The 27381-nt window shown below is 39.3% G+C and overlaps 2 protein-coding genes across 3 annotated transcripts in view; one reads left to right on the top strand and one right to left on the bottom strand.

Moving 5' to 3' along the window:
* SLC25A15 (solute carrier family 25 member 15) overlaps window positions 1–8269 on the top strand; it is a 34855-nt gene extending 26586 nt beyond the window's left edge. For both annotated transcript variants that reach the window (XM_020969988.2, XM_020969990.2), the window contains exons 5-7: window positions 895–1064; window positions 2568–2726; window positions 5103–8269. In XM_020969988.2, the coding sequence (XP_020825647.1) occupies window positions 895–1064; window positions 2568–2726; window positions 5103–5227 (454 nt within the window). In that variant the 3' untranslated portion in view covers window positions 5228–8269. The remainder of the gene's footprint in view (window positions 1–894; window positions 1065–2567; window positions 2727–5102) is intronic.
* Window positions 8270–19370: 11101 nt separating this feature from the next.
* The window catches only part of LOC110196652 (phosphatidylinositol 3,4,5-trisphosphate 3-phosphatase TPTE2-like), a 57841-nt gene continuing 49830 nt past the window's right edge, over window positions 19371–27381 (bottom strand). Inside the window, exons 12-14 of the mRNA XM_078146200.1 lie at window positions 21602–21697; window positions 20674–20744; window positions 19371–19638 (exon numbers count right to left, since the gene is read on the bottom strand). Coding sequence (XP_078002326.1) covers window positions 19542–19638; window positions 20674–20744; window positions 21602–21697 — 264 coding nt within the window. The 3' untranslated portion in view covers window positions 19371–19541. The remainder of the gene's footprint in view (window positions 19639–20673; window positions 20745–21601; window positions 21698–27381) is intronic.

The raw sequence follows: 27381 nt of genomic DNA, 5'->3' as shown, positions 1-27381 counted from the left end.
GATATAGAATTGCTGTTATATATGTTCTCTTCCCTCTTTGTCAATTTTGTTCTTGTTCAGTCATATCCAACTCTTCATTAGGGTTTTATTTTCAAAGATACTGGAATGGTTTGCCATTTCCCTTTTCAGGTCATTTTATAGATGAAGAAACTGAGACAAACAGGGTTAAGTGACATGCCCAGGGTCACGTAGTTAATAAGTGTCTGAGGCCAGATTTGAATTCAGGAAGATTCATCTTCCTGACTCCAGTCCTAACACTCTATCTACTGTGCCACCTTGCTGCCCTTTCTTTGTCAATAAATCCTAGAAAATATACTCGTTCCCTAGAGGGAGAAGGCTGACCTGAAGATTAGCAGAAAGAGAGGGCTAAAGAACTGGGATGCATTAGAAGAATAATCAGGCAGATTATTCTAACAGGTAAGGAGACAGGGAATTAGGGTTGAGGTACAATCCTCAGATCTTTGAATTCAGGGAGCCAAGCTGGCATCAAGGGCCAAGAAAAGTCCAGGAGCTCTCATAACTCCTAGCTGGGGGTTAGAGATCAGGAAAGTTTAGTCAGAATTGCAAAGGGCAAGAGCCATGGGTCTGAGAGCCAAGTTTCCTTTTTACCCTGCCCAGGAGGAAGAATTAGAGGACCAGAAAGCTTGCAGAGAGATATTTCCAGAGCTGGAGTCTTGAATCCTTCCTAGGTTCTGAGAAAGGAATGAATTCAGAGAGGCTGATTATTCTGACTGGTACAAGACCAGCTTTTTTATTGCTAGGAAGCAGCCAGAACCCTTAATGGATTGGGTCTGTGGTACCACAGCCAGAATTGGTACTGGTGGTTTCGGGGCCACTGTCTTATTCCTTCATCATTTGCAAGCTAATATGTATTTATGCTGTCTTTTCTCCCAGTACAGTATGGTCGGTAGTAAAGGACATCCTTCGAAAGGATGGCCCTCTGGGTTTCTTCCATGGACTCTCCAGCACTTTACTTAGGGAAGTACCTGGATATTTCTTGTTCTTTGGTGGCTATGAACTGAGCCGATCGTTTTTTGCATCAGGAAGATCAAAAGATGAGTTGGGTACGTTCTTCATTTTTTGAACAAATCGCAGACTGTTGTGCGTGCTTTGATTTATGCCAGTGTGTTCACTGAAGTTAGGCTCTGCCCTCCACATGATACAGGCGTCCATGAGATATGGTATGGGGGCTTTGGACAAAGATGGAGCATGTATTGACAAATGTTCTTAGCCTTGTCCTAAGGTTGGGTAAACCTCCCCTTGGTAGAGGTTTGAAGGATGCATTCCAGGTCACCTTCCTCAGTATACTATTTCCTCATTAACTCAGTTAAGCCTTTTTTTTTGTGTGGGGGGGGATGTCTATTTGAGGAAGGGGAGAAATGAGAAAATATTTGCATGGGATTTCTACATAGTAGAAAAATAACCTTGGGAGAAACTTCAATAGCAAATTATAAAAAGTCTTAGATAATACAGGATTTGATGAATCCCTTGAAGAATCTGAGTCATCTCTCGGTTCAATATAATCACCCTACTATGTATGGATGCTTGACTGGATCCTTACTTTTCTTAGGGAACAATGTGTCTTCTCATCTCTTCCATGATTAGGACAACTTTTTTTTTTCATTTGTTTTTCAACAGCAAGGTCAATTTATTTTAAATTTTGATGTTCAGTTCCAAATTCTCTCCCTCCCTCTACTTGCTTCCCTATCCATTGAGGAGGCAAGAAATATGATACCCATTTGAAGTATGAAGTCATGTAAAACATATCTCCACATTAGTCACGTTGTGGTGGGATGGGCAGGGGAAGCAAAAAAAAGTGAAAAATTATGCTTCAGTACTCAGTCCATCAATTCTGTGTCTGGAAGTGGACAGCATTTTTCATCCTGAGTCCTTTGGAAATGTTGGAGATCATGGCATTGATCAGAGTAGTTAATCTTTCACATTTGGTTTTCATTACAATATTGCTGTTACTATGTACAGCTAACTGTTCTTGAACTTCAATGGCTATTCTTTTAATCAAAAGTTGCAGGGATGAGGAATCTGTGGCTTCAAGGCTACTTGAGGACCTAGAGGGCGCATGTGGCCTTGAACCTGCAGGTTCCCCACCCCTGGGTAGGGGTTCTAAAGCTGTAGGGCCTCTGGGGAGAAAAGATGAATTATAGGACTTAGGGGAGGTGGTGACAAATGAAAGCTTTATTTCCTGTTAGACATTTTTGGGAAGACTCGGTTACGTTACTCCATTTTCCCCAAACTCCATGACAAAGTAGTTATGTTATAAAGCTGTGGTGAAGAGCTGTGTAGAACAAGAACTTTCAAGTGAACTTGGAGTTTCTTGTCCTGAAAGATACAAGGAAAGCCAAGGGTCCAGAAACCGGAAATAGTTTGTGCTTCTGTAGGTGACAGGGTGACATTTGTCCCCTTAAGAATCCCCTCCTGGGATCGTATTCTTTGGCCTAAGATTTATTCTTGAGAAACTCTCATTGGTGATCTTTCCCAGGTGTTGAGCTGATGATGTCAATTGCCCTGTAGTTCCGGTAAAGTGGTGTTTTTCTGGCTTTCCTCTTTAGGACCCATCCCTTTGATGTTAAGTGGTGGCTTTGGAGGCGTCTGCCTCTGGATTGCTGTGTATCCGGTGGACTGTATCAAATCAAGAATCCAAGTTCTTTCCATGTCTGGGAAACAAGCTGGCTTCGTGGGGACATTTGCAAGTGTTTTGAAAAATGAAGGTGAGTCTGTGAATGTAAAAAATAGAATGCAAAACGTGTATGGTGGCTGGTACTACCTAATGTTTCCAGAGTTCCTTTTTAAAAATTTTTGGCTGAGGGCCAAACTTTGGTGGGGAAATTTGAGCTACTGCCTTCTTCTTTCTCTTGATTTGTAGGCTCCTCAAGGGCAGGGATTGCTACATTCTTTTGTTTTTGTATCTCTAGCACTTAACACAGTGCTTGGCACATGGTAGGTGCTTAATAAATGCCAGTTGATGAATTGACAGACATGATCAATTACTAGCATTGTAGCTGTTGGAACACTCCTTCGTCCTTGTTACATCCTCTTTTTGTTGCCTCAAAGTTGTTCACTAGGAGCAGTTCTAAAGCTGGCATTGCACAACCTCAAGCCTGTTAGCCTCAGTTTGCTTAACTCTTAGGTGATCAGAGGGCTTTGGTTGTCATAAAGACTTTGAGTTCAACATGACCCATTGTATCTAGACAGGTTCTTTGCACATCTTTTCCAGTGATAATCAATTTCAAGTCCCTTAAAAAATGACAGTGAACATTAGTGACCATAACTTTTCCATAACTGGCCATGTCTAATATTGAAGAAAACCTGTTCATCACTAGTGCGTCAGGAGCAATGGGAGGGACTAGGGACTTCCTTGAGAAAAGGAAGCTCAGCTGTGGGCCTAACACTGGGGATGGGGAAGCAGATATTTGCAATTCCTGGCCCCATAGAAGTAGAGAGTGTCAGGATCTAGTACCAGGGCTGGTATTTTGTCCTTGGAGGAGTGGGGAATGATGAGGGGAAAAGCTTGAACAGAGTATTTGCTTTGCTGTTGTTGAGTCTTGCCCAGCTCTTCATGAGCCCTTTTGGGGTTTTCTTGGCAAAGGTACTCTAGCTCATTTTACAGATGAAGTCACTGAGGCAAACAAGATTAAGTGACTTGCCCAGGTGCACACAGCTAGTAAGTGTCTGAGGCTGGGTTTGAACTCAAAAAGATGAATCTTCCTGACTCCAGGCATAGCACTCTATTCACTGTGCCACCTAGCAGCCTGAGTATTTGCTACTCACAGAATATTCAGGTTGTATCCATGAAGCCTAAAGAAAGTGGAACTCGGAAAGAATGAGTATATAGTAAGTTTGGAAAGAGGGGATTGAATGAATGTATTTGAGAGAGTGAATCAGGGAGGACCAAGGCAACTTCAGCCAGAATGAGCTGTACTCTGAGAAGCTACAAGTGTTCAAAGAAGATATCTAGGTTCTAGTATCACTTTTGTTGACCCCCCCTCCAATAACCACCCCCAAAACACAGAATAAATGCAGTCAAGAAAGCAGTAATGAAAAACTGTATATCAGATACTGTATCACAGAACATATCTGTAGCAAGCATTTTCTGAACTCTTCCTCAGTTCTGTTTTGGGAAGTTAGTGTCAAGGGGAGCATAAAGTGTGAGTAATACTAGCTAATTTTCAGGATTATTAACATCTTTATATCGGTATTAGGTCCTTGTAAGTATGAAAGGGTTGGAAAAAATAACCTCTTAAGTACTCTCCTTGTGAGTTCAGGAGGCTAGTACCCATCCTTCTAACAACCATCCTTGGTACCAATTGCCACTTGGCAATTAGATTGGATTTTGTATTCTAATTTCAAATGAACAAGAGATATGCAAAGTTTGAGTATTGGCTGTCCAAAATAGGGCACTTGAAAATATATGGGGTTTTTTGCTTTTAGGCAGTTGGGGTTAAGTGACTTGTCCAGGGTCATACAGCTAGTGTCAAGTGTTTGGTCTGAGGCCAGATTTGAACTCAGGTCCTCCTGACTTCAGGGCTAGTGCTCTATCCACTGCTCCACCTAGCTACCCCTACTCGTTGTCAGTTCCAATGCTTTTATGTTCTCTCCAACACTGCCCAGATGATTTGTTACATGAGCGCTGATCTCACAGTTACCTTGAGGGTATAATGAAGTTGCCTGTGACTTCTGTTAGTATGGTTGGAGAAAACCATTGGCTGCACTTGGAATTGTTGTTTTATATACATTTACAGGCATTTTTAGCAGAGAAACAGTGTGGTGTAGGTGATAGTCAACCTTGTAACCAGGAAGACCTGGGTTCAAGTCCCATCTCTGATGCATACTGCCATTGTGACCTTTGTCACTTAACTCTTTAGTGCACTGGGCTGTAGAGAAGGTGGTGACCTAGCTTGGGAGAGGGAGCTCCTTCATACAGAGGGGGTTCTCATATCATTGAAAGCATGGGTTCAGTCCCCTGTTGCTGTCTCAAAAAAAATTTTTTTTAACCATGATTTGTATTTCCATGTCTTGCCATTTGGAATTTCATATTTCTCGTTGTAATGCCAAATGATCTTTTTTTGTTTTGTTTTGTCTTGTAGGGATAGGGGCCTTATATTCTGGACTGAAACCTACTTTGATCCGAGCTTTCCCTGCCAATGGGGCCCTGTTTTTGGCATATGAATACAGTAGGAAGTTGATGATGAGCCAATTTGAAGCCTACTAAAAGTATCTTGGTAGAACTGGATCAAAAGACTTGCTGCTATCCATCTCTAGGTTTCACAGAGTGTGGAGACCAACATGGAATTGTTCTAACTTCATAGGACTTTTTCCATCCTCTTCCACACCACCCCCTTTCGTTTCCCCTAAAGAACCTAAATTGTCCATCCACTAGTTTCTGCTAGTGTCTTTATGAGAGATAAAGTTCTATCTCTTCTTCTAACCAGGAATACACCCAGTGAGCTATAAGTCTCCCCGGTGAACTTGTCTTGAAAACGGCTTCAGTTGGGTCCATGGAGGCTCATAGCATCCCCTGGCTATCCTTATCTTTGAAGTGTGGATAGTGTAAGGGCTTGAAGTGAAGGATGTAGTTTGGCTTCTTGTCTTTAACTTAGACTTCACCAGAAAAGACCTAGGGCTAATCATGTGTTAATATAGCATTAAAAATAGATCAGAAGAAGTTGTAAATAATTATTTAAATAACACACTTTGGATTTATAGTTTCTTTTTCAAAAGTACCTATTAAGATATCCTGAGCAGTCAATTTGTAAAATACAATTTTCTTTATCTCTGGTGAAACAGACCTATCTCTCCTCCAGAATTTAATGAAGAAGCCTATGGCTTCCAGATTGACATGGTTTCCATATTTCTGATATTGGGTAAGTTTCAGAGCTAATGTTTCCCCAGAAAATCCATTAAGATAGTCTTACCTGAAATAACCCTAATAGTTATTTTTTAAAGTAGGACAAACTTCCACTCTGATGTTATGTGGGTAAAGTTGATCTTGAGATCAAATCATCCCAAATCCAATAACAATATCATTGGCATTTACCCTTTTTCTCTTAGATCCTCTTCTCAGAAAAAAAATCTTCATGTTTCCATGGTTGGATTGAGTTGAATGAGGTCATAGGGGAGTGCTGGAGTGCTACTCTGAAGAGACAGCTCTTGAACCTCTGGTCTCTACTCACTGTACAGGGCTGTCTGAATTTTAAAGTGGCATAGTCTAGGTCAGCGCTTCTTAAACTGTGGGTTGTGACTCCATATGGCGTCACAAAAGATTTGACAACAGGAAAAGGTTTCTGAGTGTGCAGTGACCAAAGGTTAATTAAAAATCAAACTCATAATGAATCTGAGATGTTTCTGACAGTGCTTGCCTGTGTTGCATCATACAACTTCATTGCAGCCTTGGTTCTGAGCACAAAGGATGCCCATGTTGCACTGCGCATGCCCTCATGCCACACGATGCCAATGAACACTGCCAAAACATGAGAAGGGGTCCCAAGTGGAAAAAGTTTAAGAAGCCCTGGTCTAGGGTACCAATGAGGAATCTGCTTCAGGACATCCTTTGGTCCACTTTTCTATGGTCTCCAACTTTGGAAGAGGCAAAAATGAAAGACATCTGCTTTTGTACATGTACACACAAAGTAAATCACCCCATGCCCTTGTAAACGTCAACTGATTCCGGTGTGGGGTGTTCACTGCTCAATCACATAAATAGCACTGGATAGGAAGATAATCTCTCTGTAGTGAATAATGTCAATGTTAACACATCCTGAAGTTCACATAAAGATCTATATATTGCCATTTAATGTTTTAAGTTGTTTGATCCTTTTGAAATTTGTCCCAGAGAATGACTGAATTTTAGAAATGGTGCTTAATGATTTCTGATTTTTAATGTGTATGTGGTATGAATACAAAATTGCAAAACTGATTTCTGTAAGCCATAAGAAAAATAATCTCGTAGGGTGTGTGTGTGTGTGTGTGTGTGTGTGTGTGTGTAAAATTATGGTCAGTTCATCTTAAAGGACTATTTACCTGGTTTCTTGCTAATGGCTATTTTTTGTCTTTCACCCAATGGTCATTGTGATAGCTAAATTCTTTAGCATGTGCATTGTGAGCACAGAACTGTGTGGGTGGAGGGACTGCCTGAAGATATGGCTCGCTCATAAGTGACTTATCAACCAACATGTGAAGATAAGCCAAGGACAATAGTAATCACACAGTCTGTGCTTAGACACGTTAGGCTGTTTCTGTGCTGGTATTCACAGATCCTTATTTTAGCTCCCTCCATAACACTATTTTTATTGTTGCTGTTGTTTTTTAAAAATGGCAAAATCTCCCTTAAAAATGGATGATTAGCAATAACTCTCAGCAGATTTAAAAATTCTGCCTTAAAAATACTGATTTCTTTCATTTTGATAATACTTATGAAGCTATCTCCACCCCTACCTTTCTAGCACTAACTTAGAAAGAAGAGTGTAGGAAAAGTAGTGATTTTGCTGAAATTAAACAAGCTGCTGTTAGGTTTGGTGATGATACTCTGGGATAGGACTCAAGCTACCTGTGAGGCAGTAGACTGACTGGCCTTAGCCTCCCTCTGAATTAGGGCTTCCTAACCTGGGATCCATTACCCTCACAGATAGATTTTAGGGGGCCATGAACTTGGATGGGAAAAATATTACATCTTTATTTTCATTAACCTCTACCTGAAATTTAGCATTTCCTTTAATGCTATCTAAGATTAAGTCATTAGTTTAGATCTACTTTCTGATTCTGAGAAGGGGTCCATAGGTTTCATTAGAATGCCAAAGGGATCCAGGGCACACCAAAAAGGGGAACCCCTGTTCAGAGTGAATATTTTGGCATTTCTCTTAAAATTATTTGTTGTCTTTTGACTGAGGCAGAGAAAAGAAACAAAATGCACAAAATGCTTGCCTTATCCCCTATCAAAGGAATCTTGTGCACAAAGACCTTCCTGCCCCTGTGGACCTGGTCTAATCTCCTGACATTAACCCTGCCCTCAGCATAGCCTTTCTGCAAAGCATATGTCCTTTCAACTTGCAGGAGTCATTTGAACATGGGTGGAGTTGTAAGCTAACCAACTCAGAACAGAACTTCTATGGTATCTATTTGATGAATTCATGTTCAACTTTGTAGTGTAATTGCCACCATTTAACATCTGTTTTTCTCAACCAGAGTATAACTTCAAATACTGTGTTTAATGATTCTCTGATATTTCGATCATTAAATTATTTCCCTAATACATGAATATATTGAGTTTTTCTGTCTGATGTTTCCTTCCTTCCTTTCCTCCCTCCATCCCTTCCTCCTTCCCTCACATCTCTGCCCTCAAAAATTTCTTCCACCCTTATACCTGGTCAGAAATGTGATTAAATGTGAATGTGGTAATATTTCAAAGTGTTGGCTTGATTCCAGAAAGTTTCTGTTAAGCAAGATTTTGTCATAATATTTTCTACCATGTAAAATCTGGGGGGAAAAACACACATTTATTGCACATGAAACTAAACAATAGAATTTTTTTTTCTCTTGCTGGATGTAATGTCACTGATTTCTGGCAGTATGAACAAGATACACATATGTATATATGTATATGTATACATATATACACACATATGTGTATATGTGTGACTTAACAGTAGTTTTAGGAGGTAGAACATGCAAGTGGTATATGTGCATATAGATCTAGCTCTTATTTTAATCATCATCCTCCTACTTTCTTCTTTCCTTCTATTCTACCTCCACTGGATTTTTTCCCTGTGTCAACAAACCTGTTCAGGTCCCCTGTATCATTAAAAAAAAGAGTTTTCTCAAAAGTTTTCCTACAATCCTTTCCTCTACATCACCACCTATTTACTCCATGACTTAATATATATTTTCCTCCTTCCCAGCTCCTGACACTACTCTCAAAGTCACCAATGATCAGTAGATCAGCTCAATGGCATTCTGATGTCATGTCCTCTTTGACCCTTCTCATCCTATTCCACCTTCTTGTAACTCTCTTCTCCTTTGCCTTTTCTGACTTTGTACTTTCATGGATCTTGTCTTCCTAGTCTGATCTCTCTTCTTTTCTATTCCTGACCCCTAAATATTGGTGTATATATAAATACATACACATATACACATATGAGGAAGAATCTGGTTTCTTCCTTGATAGCACATTCTGCTACCTTTGGATAGCTACAGGTGTTAGATAGCTAGAAAATATTTACCTTACATCAAGCCCAAGTATGCTTCTGCAAATTCTTATCTCTCCTTTGGTGTCAAACAGAACAATCCCACACAAACACACTCTTAATAGATTTTATTTTTTCCCAATTACATGTAAAGACAATTTTCAACATTCATTTCTGTAAGACTTGGAATTCCAAATTTTTCTCCCTCCCATTCCTCCCCTCCTCTCCAAGACGGCAAGCAATCAAGCAGAACAGTTTTAACGTACTACCACATGACAGACCTTTAGATATTGGAATACTTTAGCAAGTGCAGTGTCAGATGTTATATGCTTGGGCTTAAAGATCACTGCAGACAGTAACTACAGCTATGAAATTAAGACACTTGTCCTTGGAAGGAATGCTGTGGCGAATCTGGTCAGCATACTAAAAAGCAGAGATCACCTTGCTGACAAAGGTCTGTATAGTCAAAGCTATGGTTTTTCCAGTGGTAAACATGGCAGTGAGAGTTGGCACTTATAGTGCCGTAGAATCAACGCTCAAATTGTGGTGCTGGAGAAGACCTTGCACAGCAAGGAGGTCAAATCAGTCAATACTTACCGAAATTATTTCAGGCTATTCATTGGAAGGTCAAATACTAACGCTGAAGCTTAAATACTTTGGCCACATAGTGAGAAGACAGGACTCATTGGAAAAGACCCTGATGTTGGGAAATATTGAAGTCAAAAGGAAAAGGATGAGATGGCTAGAGAATGTCATGAAAACAATGAACATATGAGCTTTGACAGACTTCAGGAGGTTAGAGGGCCTTGGTATGTTATGGTCCGTGAGGTCCTGAAGAGTTGGACATAACTGAACACCACCACCACCACCAAAACCAAGCCCTCTGGTACCTCCCCCTGCAAACAGGGTCTTTGCCAGGCTAAATATCCCCATTGTCTTCATTTCATATGGCATAAACTTGAGGTCCTTCACCATCCTCGTGGTTCTTTGGATACACTAAATTACCAATGTCTTTTCTAAATTATGGCCGAAATTAAATGTAATACTCTAGGTGTGATCTGACCACAGCTGGATTTGAATCCAGGTTTTACTGACTCTAAACTCAGTGCTATATGTATTTTGACAATGGAATTGTCACAGCAAACCAATGGAAATAGAGGATACTTATGATAGCATCTTTCCTTTGAACCTCTGAGTAATAGCACTGATCCATGTTCTTGGAAGTTCTGCCTCTTGATACAGCCTAAGATTACATTTGCCTTTTTGGCTGTAATCTCACACTGTTGGTTAAGTATGTATTCCACTAAAACTATCAGCTCTCTTCCAAACAATTTTCTCTGATGATTTTTTTTTTGCATTCATTGTAATTAAATTTCAACGTAGTTGATGTCTTTGACAGGGGTGGGGAGCCTGTGGCTTCGAGGCCACATATGGCCTTCTAGGTCCTTGGGTATGGCCTTTTGACGGAGTCCAAATTTACAGAACAAATCCTTTTATTAAGGGGATTTGTCTTGTGAAATTTGCATTTAGTCAAAGGGTCACAGTTGACCTAGGGAACCACATGTGGCCTAAAGGTCACAGGTTCCCCACTCCTATGATCTTGCCCAATATCCTAGCCTGTCAAAATTTTTTTGAAAAGCATGCTGTCTCTACCTTTATTCGAGTAATTAGTGTTATGCTGCGTGGGGTCAAGCACAGATCTCTGGGGGACGTTACTAGAGACCTAGTTCCAAGTTGCACTATCCATAATAGAGCAGAAAGAGCTGGATTTTGATTCCAAGAGCCTTTTCAATTCCCAGCTTTTACAAATATTTTACAAACTCTGAATTGATCCATTCAACCAATACTAAATTCAGCTAATTGTCTGGCTTACATCTCATCTTTTTCACAAGAAGAACATGAGATATGCTTCCCTAAAATGGATCAATCAGTAGATGTTTATTAAGTACCTACCATGGGCCAGGCACTGTGCTAAGTGCTGGAGCTACAAAGAAAGGCAAAGGAGTCCCTGCTCCTAAGGAACTCACAATCTAATGGAGACAATAAGCACATAGATATATAAAAACAAGCTGTATACAGGAGAGAGAGAACTAAAACCCAGGGAGCTTGGGAAAGGCTTCCTGTAAAAGATGGATATTTGTTGGGACTTAAAGGAAGTCAGGCAATCTAGGAGGCAGAGATGAGGAGGGAGAGCATTCCAGGAATGGAGAACAGTCAGGGAAAATGCCTGGACCTGAGAGATGGAGCATCTTGTTTGTGAAACAGTAAGGAGGCTAATGTCACTGAATTAAATAATGGGGTTGGGGAGAAAGGTGAGGAAATATTGGAAAGGTGAGAGAGGGCTAGGTTATGAAGTTTTTTGAATGTCAAGGAGTCCATATTTGATCTTGGAAGTAATAGGGAGTGAGGTTACAGATTTTAAGGCATAAAGATAGAATGCCAATATGTTATGCTCAGACAAAGGAATTTCAGGGTTTATGAAGATGGAAATAGAACATTTATAGGTGATGGGAAAGTCAAGGAAATTTTGTGTGTAACTGAGGATAAGTGGGGGGGGTTAGGTCATGGGAACTGAGTAGATTGGAATTGGGAAGTTAAAGTATTTGATGTATAGCATCAATATGTATGTTAAGTCCTCTAGGATGGGGGCAGGAGTTGGGGTGTAGGGAAAGACTGTCAGTTGGGCACTGAATTCATTGAGGAAGGAAGGGGAATGCTCTGGGCATTGATAATAGCCTCCAGGATCTGCAGTGGGTGATAAATCTGGATAGCATGAACCTCAAAGGAAGAGAGGTTGTTCAGTGATGGTAATAGAGGGAGCCTGGAGGGAACAAGAAATATTTCAACTCACCCACCACAATGTCAGATCAGGGAGTATGGAAAAAGAGTAGGCAGTATTGGGAAGAGTTGTAAGGGAAGCAATGTCATCAGAACAGAATCAGGTCTCAGTGAGTTCTAGAAGATGGGAAGAATTTGAAAAAAAGGAAGAGGTTTAAGATGAAAGGAAGTTGTTAACTGTGGAGCAAGTGTTCCTTTGGCTAGATTTAGAGCTCTGTGAGGAAAGGGACCGTGTGTTTTTCTTTTCTTGTATCTCTCTTGTAGCCCAAAGTAAGTGTTCAATTCACATTCAAGGAGTAAAAATTAACTACCTGCTTGGTGTTATCATTGACAGATTCACCTGTTAGCAAGTTCTATTTTAAGAGAACCATTTTAGTCAACTTACCAGTAGGGTTTGTTTTGTTTTATTGTTAGCAAGTATCCTAATGTAATTGGTAATGAAAAAGATTGGAAACTGCCTGTATGGAGACTTGGATCAATTAAATTGGAAGAAAATGACTGAAAAAAAAATTAAAATATACAAACATAAAGTAGATCAATGACATGTCATTAGCAAAAATTGTGCAGTGTGCTGACATGAGGGAAAGTAACAGTATAAATTGTAGTTTAATTTCTCACTTTAAAGAAGCAAGATTTAGATGATAGATCATAGCTTTGATCCTGGAAGTTTGGGGTTATATAGTTTAGAACTTTCAGATGAAGAAACTGAAAGCCAGAGAAGTTAAGCAATTGACCCAAGTTTACACAGTATGTAGGAATTGTTCAGGATAGGGTTTAGATTTACCCTTTCTCTCACAATGTGTCAGCTAAATAATAATCAAAATAATAATAGCCTTCACATAATGTTTTAAGGCTTGCTAAGCTTTTTCAATATGTTAACTCATTTGATTCTAACAACCCTGGCAGCTGAGTGCTATTTTTTGTTGCTCAGTCATTTTGCAGTCATGTATGACTGTTCATGACCCCATTTGGAATTTTCTTGGCAAAGAAACTGGAGTGGTTTGCCATTTCCTTTTCCAGCTCATTTTACAGATAAGGAAACTGAAGCAGAGACAGTTAAGTGACTTTCCCAAAGTGACATAGCTAGTAACTGTCTGAGGACAGATTTGAACTCAGAAAGATGTCTTCCTGACTCCAGGCCTGGCACTTTATCTACTGTGCCACCTTAGCTGCCCAAGTGCTATTATTATCCCCATTTTTTTTTATCCCTTGGAAACCTACCTTATTTTTTTTAAATTTTTTAAAAAAAATTTTATTTAAAAAAATTTTTTTTCCATATGCTTTTGAGTTGAAAATTTTTCTCCCTTTTTCTCCCCGCCCCCCTCCTCAAGACAGCACACAATCTGACATAGGCTTTACATTTACATACCCATTAAACATATTTTCACATTAGTGAAGTTGTAAGTAAAAATTAAAACCAATAGGAGAAACCATCATAAAGGTGAAACAAAACTCAACAGAAGGTAAAAATAAGTGAGAGCGATTCAACTTCCATAGTTCTTTCTTTGGATGTGGACAGCATTTTCCATCCCGAGGCCTCTGGAGATGTCTTAGATCCTCATAATGCTGAGAAGGGTTCAGTTTAACATTCTTAGTCATTGCATAACGTGGCTGCTATTGTGTACAAAGTCCTCTTGGTTCTGCTCACTTCACTCAGCATCAGACCATATAAGTCTTTCCAGGTTTTTCTGAAGTCAGCCTGTTCATCATTTCTTATAGCACAATAGTATTCCATTACATTCATATACCACAACTTGCTCAGCCATTCCCCAACTGATGGGCATCCTTTCAATTTCCAATTCTTTGCCACCACAAAAAGAGCTGCTATGTATATTTTGTACATGTGGGTCCTTTTCCCATTTGTTTATCTCTTTGGGATATAGCCCTAGAAGTGCTATTGCTGGATTATTATCCCCATTTTAAAGAAAAAAGTATGTAGAGGCAGAGAGGTTCAGTGACTTTCCCAAGGTTACACAGTTAGGGAGTGTCTGAGGCAGTATTAGGACCTATTCACATCTATATTTCAAGGATATGTAATTTTAAAAGCACATTTATTTGTGTCTTTTGTCTTAGCCATTTCCGAAAAAGCACTCCTCCTTCCTGCCCCCAGACTGAACCCTTGCTTGTAACCAAGAAAAGCAAATAAGCAAAAACTCCCAATATAGTGACTGTATCTGACAATATATTCAACATTCTGCCCTACTAATCCCCCCCTTTCTTCCATGAAGAGGGAGCTGTGTTTCATTATCTCTTTGCGGGAACTGTCATTGGTTTTTCAGTTACTCAGTGTCTTTACTTCCTTTTACTGATTGGTTCATTACATTGCATAGCAGCTGTGTATATTGTCCTTTTGAATCTGCTTATTATATTATGCATCAGTTCATATAAAATTTCCTGTGGCTTTCTGACATTTCTTACTGCATAATAATATTCATTAAATTCGTATGCAATAATTTTTTTTAGCCATTCCCCAATTGATAGGCATCCATTTTCTTTCTAGTTTTTCGTTACCACAAAGAAGGTTGCTTTAAATATTTCAGAGCATATCATACCTTTGTTTCTGTTTTTGACCTCCATAGGGGTCATTCTCTAGGTTAAACTATATGGACAGTTTAGTTACTTTTTTTGCATAATCCTGAATTGATACCCAGAATCATTGGTCTAATTCATAGCTCCACCAACAGTGTATTAGTGTACCTGTTTTCCCTTAATCTCTCCAACACTGTTCCCACTTTTTGTCATCTTTGCCGGTTGTTGGGTATGAGGTGAAACCTCAGAATTACTTTCATTTCCATTTCTCATAATATTGGTGATTCTGAGCGTGTTCTTGAAAGGTAATTCATAGTTTGCAATTTTGTTGAAAACACTTGTGAGGCTAGTGGAAAAGAAAGTGACTGTGACTGGAAGAGAGAATGTGGGTTAGTGGAGTGGAGAGCCCTAGACCCTGGCCTGCACCCTTCCTCAATTTATTTCCACAGGTAACATCTGACGCTAGATGGGAATTGACTGAAATGCTCTGGCTCCATTTGCACTGTTCCTATTGATCTGTTTGCCTTTTTTCTACCTGAACTTTGACCCTGGCTATCTCCTATACAATGGAGACAACCAGATGCAAGACACCTTGAAGGGGCTTCTGCTTTTTGCAGGGACCTTGTTTCTGTGTTTTCCCTCAGGTATGTCACCCTGAGACCAGTGGACTAAATAACTCGCTGTACCTGCTGTACAACAGTGGCAGCATCCAGTTCCTTCACTGTCTACTTTATACAGGCTCTAGACAGGAAAGCTTCTGATTTGAGCGAAGGATTCTGGAGTAGGGGTGGATTGTGAGCCAGTGACTGGTATGGCTCCTCCTCCAAGTGCACATATGCATATAAACTCAGAAACCAGACATCACCACCACCATCACCTCTCCCTCCTCCCCCCCGCCCCAGTCTCTTATTTGTGTGGAACAGTTAGAGTTCAATTTCTTGGTTCCTGGCCCTTGATCCATATTAGGCAAGTGAGAAAATACTCTTCTCTCAGTGGTCCAGTTTATCCCAATATTTGATCATGGGAACAGTCTGCTATTGAAGCCATATTGGCACTTTGTCTAAAATTCTAGAGAGCCCTGAGAGGCTTTGGGAATTCAACTGGAATGTGAATACTGTTATACATTTGGAGCCACCCCACTATATGCTATCCTTAGACTGAGGGCAAGGGGGGCTGCACATGGAGGCTCCTACCAGCATTTATTCTCCTTCACCCATTAAGAGAAGCAATTGTTTGTCCTTCATTCTCAAAGAGGACCATGACATCAGGAAGGTGATGCCATGACTTGTGACTGAATTGGATTTAGGTGAGGGAGGGCTGTGCAAAGTCACCAGCCTCACCCTCTCCTCCAGAGCCATGTGGGTCCAGCGGCAAGATATGGATCAGGACGACTGGAGATGGCTCCCCCGGATGCAGTGGGAGACCTTTGCCTTTTTAAGCTAAGCTCTTTCCCCATGAGAAGCAGTAAAATTTTGTCAACTACTCTTCTTGTGTGGTACTGTTCATCCAAGTGGTTTCCTCCCAATTTGCACCAGGATACTTGATATTCTGTTTCTTACAAGGTGAGCTCCTTAAGGGCAGGGACAGTAGTGATTTTGTTTGTTTTTGCTTTTTTCTGTTTGTTTGTTTTAGGCAGTTGGGGTTAAGTGACTTGCCCAGAGTCACACAGCTAGTAAGTGTCAAGTGTTTGGTCTGAGGCTGGATTTGAATTCAGGTCCTCCTGACTCCAGGGCCGGTGCTCTATCCACTGCTCCACCTAGCTGCCCCTTTGCTTTTATCCCTAGCCCTCAGCACAGTGCCTAGCACACAGTAAGTAGAACTAGGTGGTTCAGTAGATAGAATGTTGGACTTGAGATCAGGAAGGCCTGAGTTCAAATACCTTAGCTATATGACCTTGGGCAGGTCAGTAAACCTCCACATCCTTCAGTTTCCTCATTTGTAAAATAGGGATAATAATTGCACATACCTCTCAGGATTGTGGGGAGGAGCAAATGGGCTAATATACGTAAAGCACTTTGCAAACCTTAAAGTGACATGTACCTATATTATAAAAAATATAGGACATATTATATACTGTAGTAGCATTATGTGTGAAATTATTATAGTACATATAATTTATGGTATATTATATACAGTATATTACATAGTATACTATATTTATATAGCATATTAAAATATTGCACATAATTTATAGTATATTATATAGTATATAGTATATATAGTATATTATATATAGTAAATTATATAGTATAGTATATATAGTATAATATATATGAAATTATTATAGTACATATAATTTATAGTATATAATATAAAACTATATCTATTATATATTACATTGTAAAATATAGAATATTTTATATTATGTACTTTACTATGTATGTTCTACAATATAATGTATTATATATTATACTATAGATTTTATATTTTCTATTATATTGCATATATAGATTTACGTAGGTACATTATATACTATAATATATAATATATTCTATTTTAGATATATAATAATACATAATATGTTACTTTATATACAATATATTGCTATCTATAATACATATTACTTTAAGGTTTGCAAAGTGCTTTTATTATTATCCATAATATAGGATAGTTATTAATAAGTGCTTAATGAGTGTTTGCTGACTGACCCATTCAGTAGCTTTTGGGGTTACACACACACACACACATACACACACGCATACATATTTGTGTCATTCCCTAAATCTTACATATTACATTTTCATTGGTGACATTTGATGCAAATACTGTCCCTCTCTTTAAATCCGTGTTACTTTAGCCATTGGTTATTCATCCCATACTATTAAAACCTTCCATAACCAAATAGATGGTTGGGAGTTGCTGTGATAAAAAAAAATGCCTCTTGTGGCCAGTCTGATAACTAGGCTGATTTTTGAACAGCAAAGAATACAGTCGACCACAGAAGCCCCTCCTCGATAGGACTGACAAAGAGCTTGGGCTCCTTAGTGCCTTCAAGTTTCCATGGTCACCTGCATGCTGTGAGGACACAGAATTTCAGCAGAAGGCCTGCTACCCACATCCTCCATTATTGCACAGTTTATAAGTCAGGTACCTGGATTTTATTGGTGTGAGAGCTCCAGCCATAACTGAGTAGATAAGTCTTAATGAGTTGCCTGAGGCACAAACATGTTAAATGACTTCTCCAGGGTCATGCAGTTAGTGTCAAAGGCCAGATTTGAATCCAGGCTTTCCTGATTGTACAGTCAACAGTCTTTCTACTACATCAAGTTGCCTCTATTCTAGGGATTCTTAATCTGAGGTCTGTGAATTTTATGTTTTTAATATTTGGGTATTTGTCTATCAACAGAATTGATTTCCTTCATTTGTTTTATTCATTTAGAAAAGCTATTCTGAAAAGGGGTCTGTTGGCTTCACCAGACTGCCAGGAGGGTCCTTGACCAAAAAAAAAAAAACTTAAGCTCACTAAATAGTGTAAACAGAGAGGGTGCTTGTTCTGATAATGGGCTTCCTTGCTGATGGCGTAAAGGCTGGCTCCAGGCCAATATCTCAGCATTTTTGATAGTATTTTTTTTTTTGTCTAGGCAATGGGGTTAAGTGACTTGCCCAGGGTCACACAGCTAGTCCATATTATGTGTCTGAGGCCAGATTTGAACTCAGGTCCTCCTGACTCCAGGGCCAGTGCTCTATCCACTGTACCACCTAGCTGCCCCTCAGCATTTTTGAGAACCCTCGATATACAGTATAACAGCAAGGACCTGTGAGAGGCATTAGAGACCCAAAGACGAAAGCAAACAAATAAACAAAAACAACAGCTCCCCCCCATTAAGAATTGGGCAAAAATGTAAAATGTAGTTTTTTCCTATAGGCAAAGGGAAACCATTAACATTTCTGAGCAAGGGACTGGTATAATTCAGCCTATGCTTTAGGAGCATTTTGGAGGCTACAGTTTTTGTTGTTTTTTGTTTGTTTTTTGGGTAGGATGGGTTTGAGAGGCAAAAGGCTGGAAGCAGTGAGTTGAAAAGCATGAAATGTTCCCTCATACCTTTTTCAGCTTTAAATCTCATGACTTTAAAAAAAAAAGTTGAGTGAGTCTTTTATCTAGATTGAAAAACATAAAAGGAAGTTAGCATTGAATAAAGATGGAATTATGAGGTCAAGAAAAAATACTATTAAAAAAGTCGCAGAGATTAAAGTCATCAATAAAACATACATAAATGTGTATGTGCATATGTGTGTGTGTGTGTCTATTTATATATATATATATATATATATATATATATATATATATATATGTAGAGAGAGAGAGAGAGAGAGAGAGGAGAGGGAGGAGGGAGGGAGGGAGGGAGGGAGAGAGAGAGAGAGAGGAGAGAGAGAGAGAGAGAGAGAGAGAGAGAGAGAGTTTTAGTAGGAAGGGTTTGTCAGTCAGTCACGCAATAAGCATTTACTAAGCACTTACTGCATGCCAGGCACTGTTATCAGTAAGTTTCTGTGAAGTGATCATTATTTTTCTCTTGTGAGGGTACCATGTTCCAAATGTAACTGAAGACTCAAATGCTAATTTTGCATAAAACTAATCATAGAATCATAGATTTAGAACTGGAAGGGACCTTAGTTGCAATCTAGACTAACACCCTCCTTTTACAGATGAGAAAACTGAGGCTCAGAGAAATTAAGTGACTTGCCCTCTGCTAAAAAAGAGGCAGAACCAAGATCTGAACACAGGTCCTTTGAGTCCACACACAACCCACAATGCATTGCCTTGCTTTTCTTGAAAGTCGCCGTAAGAAAGTGTATAAGAAAATGAGCATATGCCTTTTACCTATAACGTTTAATAGAATTCTTAAGTGCACAGAATACAGATGAAAACACTAAGAAATGTAGATTTAGAGATGCCTCTATGTAGGAAGGGGTTCACAGGAACATGATTCTTTAATAGAAGGGAGTAACATTTAAACAAATATATACTTCTGTAGATCACAGCTAATTAAACAGTAATTCCACTGCAAAATCTTCATGGTAAATGTTCCAGGTTTTTTGTTTATGGGGATTATCCAATTCATTTCTATGTAGATAGAGCCTAAGAGGGGGAAAATAATAAATTTGATGTTTTCTGAGTCTTGAAAAAAGTAAGACTTTATTAACTATTTGTTGAGAACCCTCTTCTAGTCTTTTTACACTTCTTCCCTCTCCAATGAATTCAAAGCAACAAGCAAAATTTTATATAACATGTATTAATCCTCCTCGTCGTTTATAGGTGCAAACTTCTTTCCCAGATTAAAAAAAAAACACACACAATTTAAAAAATTCCCACAATTAAAAAAAAAACCTTCTTTAGTCGTACTTTAGTGTCAAACCTAAATTATCCAGAGTTTATCACTTCTTTTGTAACTAGCCCACTCCTTTTTTCTCTGCCCTCATATTTCCCTCTCTCCTGTTCCAATGAATGGTACAGGCTAGGTATTGTTGTGGAGGAAATAACTGGGTGAAGGACTTCACTGAATTCTTCTGACCATTTCTTTTACAGAATTAAAGAAATGCACATTTTACATCTAGAGCATTAGGCCAGTTTCTGGGTGTGATGGAACTCAGGCAGAGAATAAACCCCAAGAGCAATATTCAGCTCTTTCTCTGGAAACTAGTAGATACAACCCTACTATTTCTCCAGACACGAAATTAAACATTTTAAAATCAAATTTTTTTTTTTTGGTACAAAGAGTGGTACCTCAGCTATGTCAACAACAATTTCTAGGTGACCAATTTTTCCCTCACCTCTCCACCATAGATGAACAGAAATCCAGATACTCTCTCCTAGGCTTGAGATTCCCACACACATTGGAAATTTCTTTGGTATATTAACCTCGAAACCAATTTTTAACTTCTCTTGTGTCAACTTTAACTGACATTTCAGTTTTTATTCTTTGAACCCATCAGTGCTCAGGTCTAAATATGAGGTGATAATTAAATTACTGGCCATTTACCCAATGCTTCCTTTCTTTGTTCTCCCTTTTAACAAACACACACACACACACACACACACAGACGCACACACATACACACACACATCTAGCTTTTCATTAGGGTGAATTTAATTTAAGTAGTTCATACTTCATACCTGTTATTTTCTACAAAAGATGTGTTGAACCAAAAGAAAAATGGACAATTCTCATATAGTTTAGGAAGGGCCTAAAAATACATAAAATATATACTGTGTTAAAAGGGTTACTTTTTCTTAGCAAAATTGATTCCAAGAACTAGTTATTTCAATTCTGAAATGACTAAAGTCTCAGCCCCCACCCTTCAGTTAAATATTGATCATTTATATTAGTTTAAATTAGTTTAGCCAGTGCTAGACAGAATGTTATCAAAGACTTCATATCATACCCAAATATATTGTTGTCTATAAGAAACTATTATTATTAAAGACAACTAATAATTATAAGCATTTAATATTTTCAAAATGCTTTTAATTCATTGATTTTGTGAGGTCAAGGGATTTTCATACACATACATACCCTTTACAAAATTTTATTAGAGGAACTGAGGCTTACGGGGGTTAAATGTCAGTAAGTTATGGAATCAGGACTAATACCCAAGGTTCCTGATATTTTGACCATTGTAGTTTCCATTATTCAAATTTAGTGATTGAGAGTGTAATTCTAGGTTACTCAGTTGCATAGGGTCAAAAGAGGGTGGTCGATTCCATAGATCATCCTTAGCTGGTTCTCCTGTCTTTTACCATTATAGTGGTGATTAACTCTTTCCCAGTGGAGGAACAGCAGGAATTGAGTGGAGCTAAAATTTATTGGTTTAGCTGATATAACAAACTGTTATTGGTTAACAGTTCTAGAGAAGGTTTTGGTGGCTAAGGGGATTGAACTTTTGGAAAAATTGGGATTTGGGACTTTGTTGTGGATTTCCATGATCTGTGCAATCTTTGTTCCCTACTTTCATTGAAAATTAAAGAGTTAGTTCTATATTCGGAAACTGCTAGAGAAAACTCCAAGCTAAGAATTACATTGGTTACTTCTTGTTGTACTTACAGAACTGGAGAAGAACTTTACTTTCACGTCACCACAGATGTCCGGACAGTTATTTAGTCTGATATTTACAGAATTACTGTCATCATCACAAAATACCTGTGATTGAAAAATGCAACTTAGAAGCATTAATAATCAAGGTGCACAGGGTAGAGCCAAGATGACAGAGCAGAGGCAGGAACTCACCAGACCTCACCTAAATTCTCCTCCAGACAATGCCTCAAATTGAATTCCAGAGCAGCAGAACCAACAAAAGGTTGGAGTGAAACAATTTCCCAGTCCAAGACAACTTAGAAGGTCAGTAGAAAAGGTTAATGATAGTAGCAAGCCTTGGAGGTGGCTGCATCAGTAGCTACAGTAGCTTTGGCTGCTCTCAGCCCACAGAAGATAAGGGGTTGGACAACTGGTCTGAAGAGATTACAGTGAACCCTTTGCTGGCAATGGGTTCAGGATCCTGTTGCACTGCCCATATTCAGTTCCAGATCACAGCCCCAAGGTGAAGAGAAGCACTAGTGCTTGTGGTTACAGGGGAGTAGGGGCCCTGGTCACAGTTCCAGGGTGGAAAAGAGCATTTGTGGTCACTCACAAGGAAATAGTGGCCCTGGTCTCAGTTCCAAGGCTGAAAGGGACACTATAACTTGCAGGAGAACAGGGTCCCAAGTCGCAGTTCCAAGGCCGGAAGGAGTACTCAATAACACTTGTGGCTGCAGTGCAACAAGGTCCCTTCCTGAGTATAGACCAGAGCACAGGCCAGGAGAGAAGTGACCACACCTCTTCTTGGATAATACCACCTCAGAAGCACTGAAAACTTACAGACCCCCCAGAACTAGCTCTGAAAATAGTAGCATGAGCTGGAGAAGGAAATGGCAAACCATTTCAATATCCTTGCCAAGAGAACCCCAAATGGAGTCACAAAGAGTTGTACATGACTGAAAAATGACTCAACAAGAACAAAAAAATCATCAAAACAATCTAGTACTAGCTAAGAAATTGAGTGGTGGGTCAGTGGAACAGATTAGTTACACAATACACAATAATGTGCTATAGCAATCTAGTCTTTGATAAACCCAAAGATCCAAGTTTGGGGGACAAGAATTCACTATGTGGCAAAAATGTCTGGGAAAACTGGAAAGCAGTCTGGCAGAAACTAGACCTAGACCAACATATCACACCACATACCAAGATAAGGTCAAAATGGATACATGATTTAGATATAAAGGATGGTGTTATAAGCAAATTCCTTGAGCATGGGAAATTTTACCTATTAGATACATGGATAAGGGAAGAATTTATTACCAAACAAGAGATAGAGAGCATTACATTAAATTAAAAAGTTTTTGCACAAACAATCCAGATGTAATCCCTACCAGTCTACTGAAACCGCTACCTCTAAGATCACTTAATACCTCTTGGTGTCAAATCCAATAGTCTCTTTTCAATCCTCTACCCTTCCCAAGCCTTTTGGAGTTTTTGACATTTTTCTTCTTGCTACTTTCATGTCTTGGCTCTTTCCTGGTTTTCTTCCTCCTCTGACTTGGTTTCTTATTTATTCTCCTACTTCCTAAGCATAAGAGGTCTTGCAAAGTTATCTCCTTGTCCCTCTCCTCTTCTTTCTCAACAATCTTTTCCTTAGCAATCTCATCTGCTTCTAACACTTCAGTTATCATTTCTCTGCAGATAACTCCCTTATTCACATAGTCTCAGGCCCTTTCTAAAACTCGGTGTGTATTTCCAGTTGTCATTGGATGTTTCCATTTCAACGTTCAGTTGGTATTTCAAAATCAACTTGTTTCAGAAATGAACCTATTATCTTCCCCTAAAATCTCTCTTCTTCCTAATTTCCTATTTCTGTTAAAAATCATTTTATAGATGAGCCCCAAGGAGAGAGAAGGACTTAGTCCAGCTCTCTAGTTCCTGCCCTGGAATCCTGAATTCCTGTCTGTTGAGAGTTTTCCATAACTACTCTGACCTAGACCCATCATGCTGCTGTTCAAGTGACTGTCCTCATTCTCTTGCCCCTCTCTCAACTTTCTACCTTTAGCTCTGGGAATAATAATGAATTCAACATGCCTATTCCTGGAAAGGACATGTAAATCAACTGCCCTATGGCTCCACTACCCATCCCTGCCACTTCCTAGTTCAAAACAGCCCTCCCTGGCCACCATTCCCTTATTAGAATGTAAAATCTTTGAGAGTAGGGCATGTCTTCTTGTATTTGCATCTCCAGTGTTTAGCATAATGCCTGAGATATAGTACATGTTTAATAAATAGTTATCATTTATCAATTCATTCACATTTTGACATCTTGGTTCAAAATTTAAGAGTAATTTTTTTTATTCTTCCCTCTCCCTCTAAATTCCATCTCTTGCCTAATCTTGTTAATTGTACTTACGAAAGGAAGCTATTGCTATAATCCAGGCATGAAATGATAAATGTCTTCACCTGTCTCACATGATGAAATGGCCTTACTCCTCACCCCCTACCAAGGCTAAACCCTCAATTTATCCAAGTGAATTCATTCCTTTGTGTCTCCAATAGATTGCCTCCTCTGTCATGCCTGCTGTATCACTTATTTTCAATCTCTTCCTGTCTACTGGCTCATTCCCTTCTGCCTATAAACATACCCATGTCTCTCCCATCCTGAAAAAACCCTTACTTGTTCCTTCCATCCCTGCTAGATATCATTCTTTATCTCTTCTGTCCTTTGTAGCTGAACTCCTTGAAAAGGCCATCTACAATAGGTACCTCCACTTTTTCTCCTCCCACTCTCTTCTTAACTCCTTACAATGTGGCTCCTGAAATGATCTTTCCACTAAAATTGCTCCCTCCAAAGTTACTAATGGTCTTAGTTGCTAAATCCAATGGCCTTTTCTCTATCTCATTCTCTCTGACCTTTCTGCAGCCTTTGACACTGTCAATCACTCTCTCCTCCTTGATATCCTTTTCTCTTTAGGTTTTTGGGACACCACTCTTTCTTAGTTCTCCTCCTATCTGACTGCTCCTTCTCTGTCTCCTTGGCTGGATCCTCCTGGCAGATTAAGGGTTTACTCCTAAACCCTCATCTCTTCTCTCTGTATATACTTCTTCACTTAGTGATCTCATCCCATTGACTTAAATACCATCTCCATGGAAGGCTGGATAAATCAAAAGCCAGAATTAAGGTTGCTGGGGAAAATGGCAACAATCTCAGATATGCAAATGATACCACTCTGATGGCAGAAAGTGAAAAGGAATTAAGAAGCTTCTTGATGAGGGTGAAAGAAGAGAGTATAAAAGCTGGCTTGAAGCTTAACATTAAAAAAAAATCCTAAGATCTTGGCAACTGGTCCCATCACTTCCTGGCAAATAGAGGGAGAAGAAATGGAAGCAAGCGTCAGATTTTATATTCTTGGGCTCAAAGATCACTGCAGAGGAAGACTACAGCTATGAAGTTAAAAGACACTTGCTCCTTGGAAGGAAAGCTATGGCAAGTCTGGACAGTATACTAAAAAGTAGAGGAATTTTCTTGCCAATAAATGTCTATATAGTTTTTCTGGTAGCAATGTATGTTAGTGAGAGTTGAATTATAAGGAAAACTGAGAGCTACAGAATTGGCAATTTTGAATTGTTGTGCTGGAGAAGACTTGAGAATACCTTGGACAGCAAGGTATTGCTGTGGGGTGTACACTACAGACAAGTTGGATAGAAAGAGGAATTTGGAGGGGAACTTGGGAAACAAAGCATCAAAAGAAAAACCTGATGTGGAGCATGATACAATACTGATGAAGGACCGTAACTATCCAGACATGTACTAAAGTTCTCCTTCCCTACTTTTCTCTCCCCCCTTTCCCTCTCTCTCTATCTCCATTTTTTTCCCCTCTGGCAGCTGACTGACTGGAGAGGAGAAAGATCTGAGGCAGGAAAACCAATCAAGTGACTGCAATAATTCTTGGCTTGCAGTGATGAAGGCCTACACCAAGGTGGTGGCTGTGTGAGTGGAGAGAAAGAAACATGTAAGAGAAATGTTATGAAGGTAGAAATGACAGTATTTGGAAAAATATTGGCTATATGGAGTAAATGAGAGGGAGTAAAGATGAGGTTGCAAGCCTGAGTAACGGGGGAGATGTTGGCACCCTTGACAAAAGACAAGAAAGGGGATCTATCTGGAGATTACTAGCAAGGTGAAAGGAGGTAGACAGAACTCAAATCATTGAATTTCATCTTGAGTCCTTGCAGATGTGACTGAATAACTGAACAACAGCAGCATGCTAACGATTCTCAAATCTGCTCACCCTCTAACTTCTCTCCAATCTCCAATTGCCTTTCAGACGTCTCAAATTGCATGTCCAGTAGACATCTTAAATGCGACATGTCCAAAATAGGATTCATTATCTTTCTCCCTGAACTCTGCTCCCCTTCTACCTTCCCTATTACTGTAGAAGGCAACACCGTCCTCCCACCCCCACCACATCCAATCTTGCTAAGGCCTGTTGATTTTGCCTTTGCAACATCTCTCAAATGCATCCCCTTCTCCTCTTAAACTGCACCCACTCTAGTGTAGGCCCTTGTCACCTTGTGCCTGGAAGATTGTAATAGCCTGCTGGTGAGTGGGCCTGCCTCAAGTCTCTCCCTCTTCTAATCCATACTTCATTTAGCTACTAAAATGATTTTCTTTCTTTTCTTTAGGCAATTGGGGTGAAGTGACTTGCCCAGGGTCACACAGCTAGTAAGTGTCAAGTGTTTGGTCTGAGGACAGATTTGAAATCAGGTCCTCCTGACTTCAGGGTCGGTGCTCTATCCACTGTGCCACCTAGCTGAACCTAAAATGACTTTCCTAAAGCATAAGTCTGACCATGTCATGTCCCTACTCAAACTTCAACAGCTCCTTATTGCCTCTAGGATCCAATACAAAATGCTCTTTTATTCAAAGCCCTTCACAGCTTCTTCCCCTTCTACCTTTCTAGTCTTCTGATACCTTACTACTCAACATATACTCCGATCTGGTGACACTGGCCTCCCGGCCGTTCCATGAACGAGACACTCCATCTCAGTTCCTGGCATTTTCTCATTCCTAAAACAGGCTCCCTCCTCCACTCTACCTACTCCTTACCTACACTCTACCTGCCTACCATCTCCTTAGCTTCCTTTAAGTCCCAACTAAAATCCTTTCTAGAAGCTTTCTAGAAAGGCTTCTAGAAGTCTTTCTCAACCCCTCTTAATTCTATTGCCTTCCCTCTGTTAATTGCCTCCTATTTATCCTATATGTAGCTTGAACTCCATAAGAAAAAAAATCTTAACCAGATGAATTTGCAAGCAAATTCTACCAAACATTTAAGATTAACTAATACTAATATTATATAAACTTTTTGAAAAAAAAATAGCTAAAGGAGTCCTAACAAATTCTTTCTATGTCACAAATATAGTCTTGATACCTAAACCATGGAGAGTCAAAACAGGAAAAGAAAACTATATTTGAATTTCCCTAATGAATGTTGATGCAAAAGCTTTAACTGAAATACTAACGTAAATATTATAGCAATATATCATAAAGAATATATACTGTAACCAGGCTGGATTTATGCCAGGAATGCAGGGCTGGTTTAATATTAGGAAAACGATAAGCATGATTGACCATATTAACAACAAAAACCGTATGATTATTTCAGTGATTTCAGAAAAAGGTTTTGAAAAATACAACATACCTTCTATTAAAAATGCTAAAAAGCAAAAGAATAAATGGAGCTTTCCTTAAAATGATAAGCAGTTTCTATCTAAAATCAACAGAGTATTATATTACTAGGGGT

This window comes from Phascolarctos cinereus, unplaced genomic scaffold, assembly GCF_003287225.1.
Source record: "Phascolarctos cinereus isolate Bilbo 61053 unplaced genomic scaffold, phaCin_HiC Scaffold_726;HRSCAF=1367, whole genome shotgun sequence".
NCBI lineage: Eukaryota > Metazoa > Chordata > Mammalia > Diprotodontia > Phascolarctidae > Phascolarctos > Phascolarctos cinereus.
The sequence above is the reverse complement of the archived record's forward strand: the minus strand, read 5'-3'. Positions and strand labels throughout refer to the sequence as shown.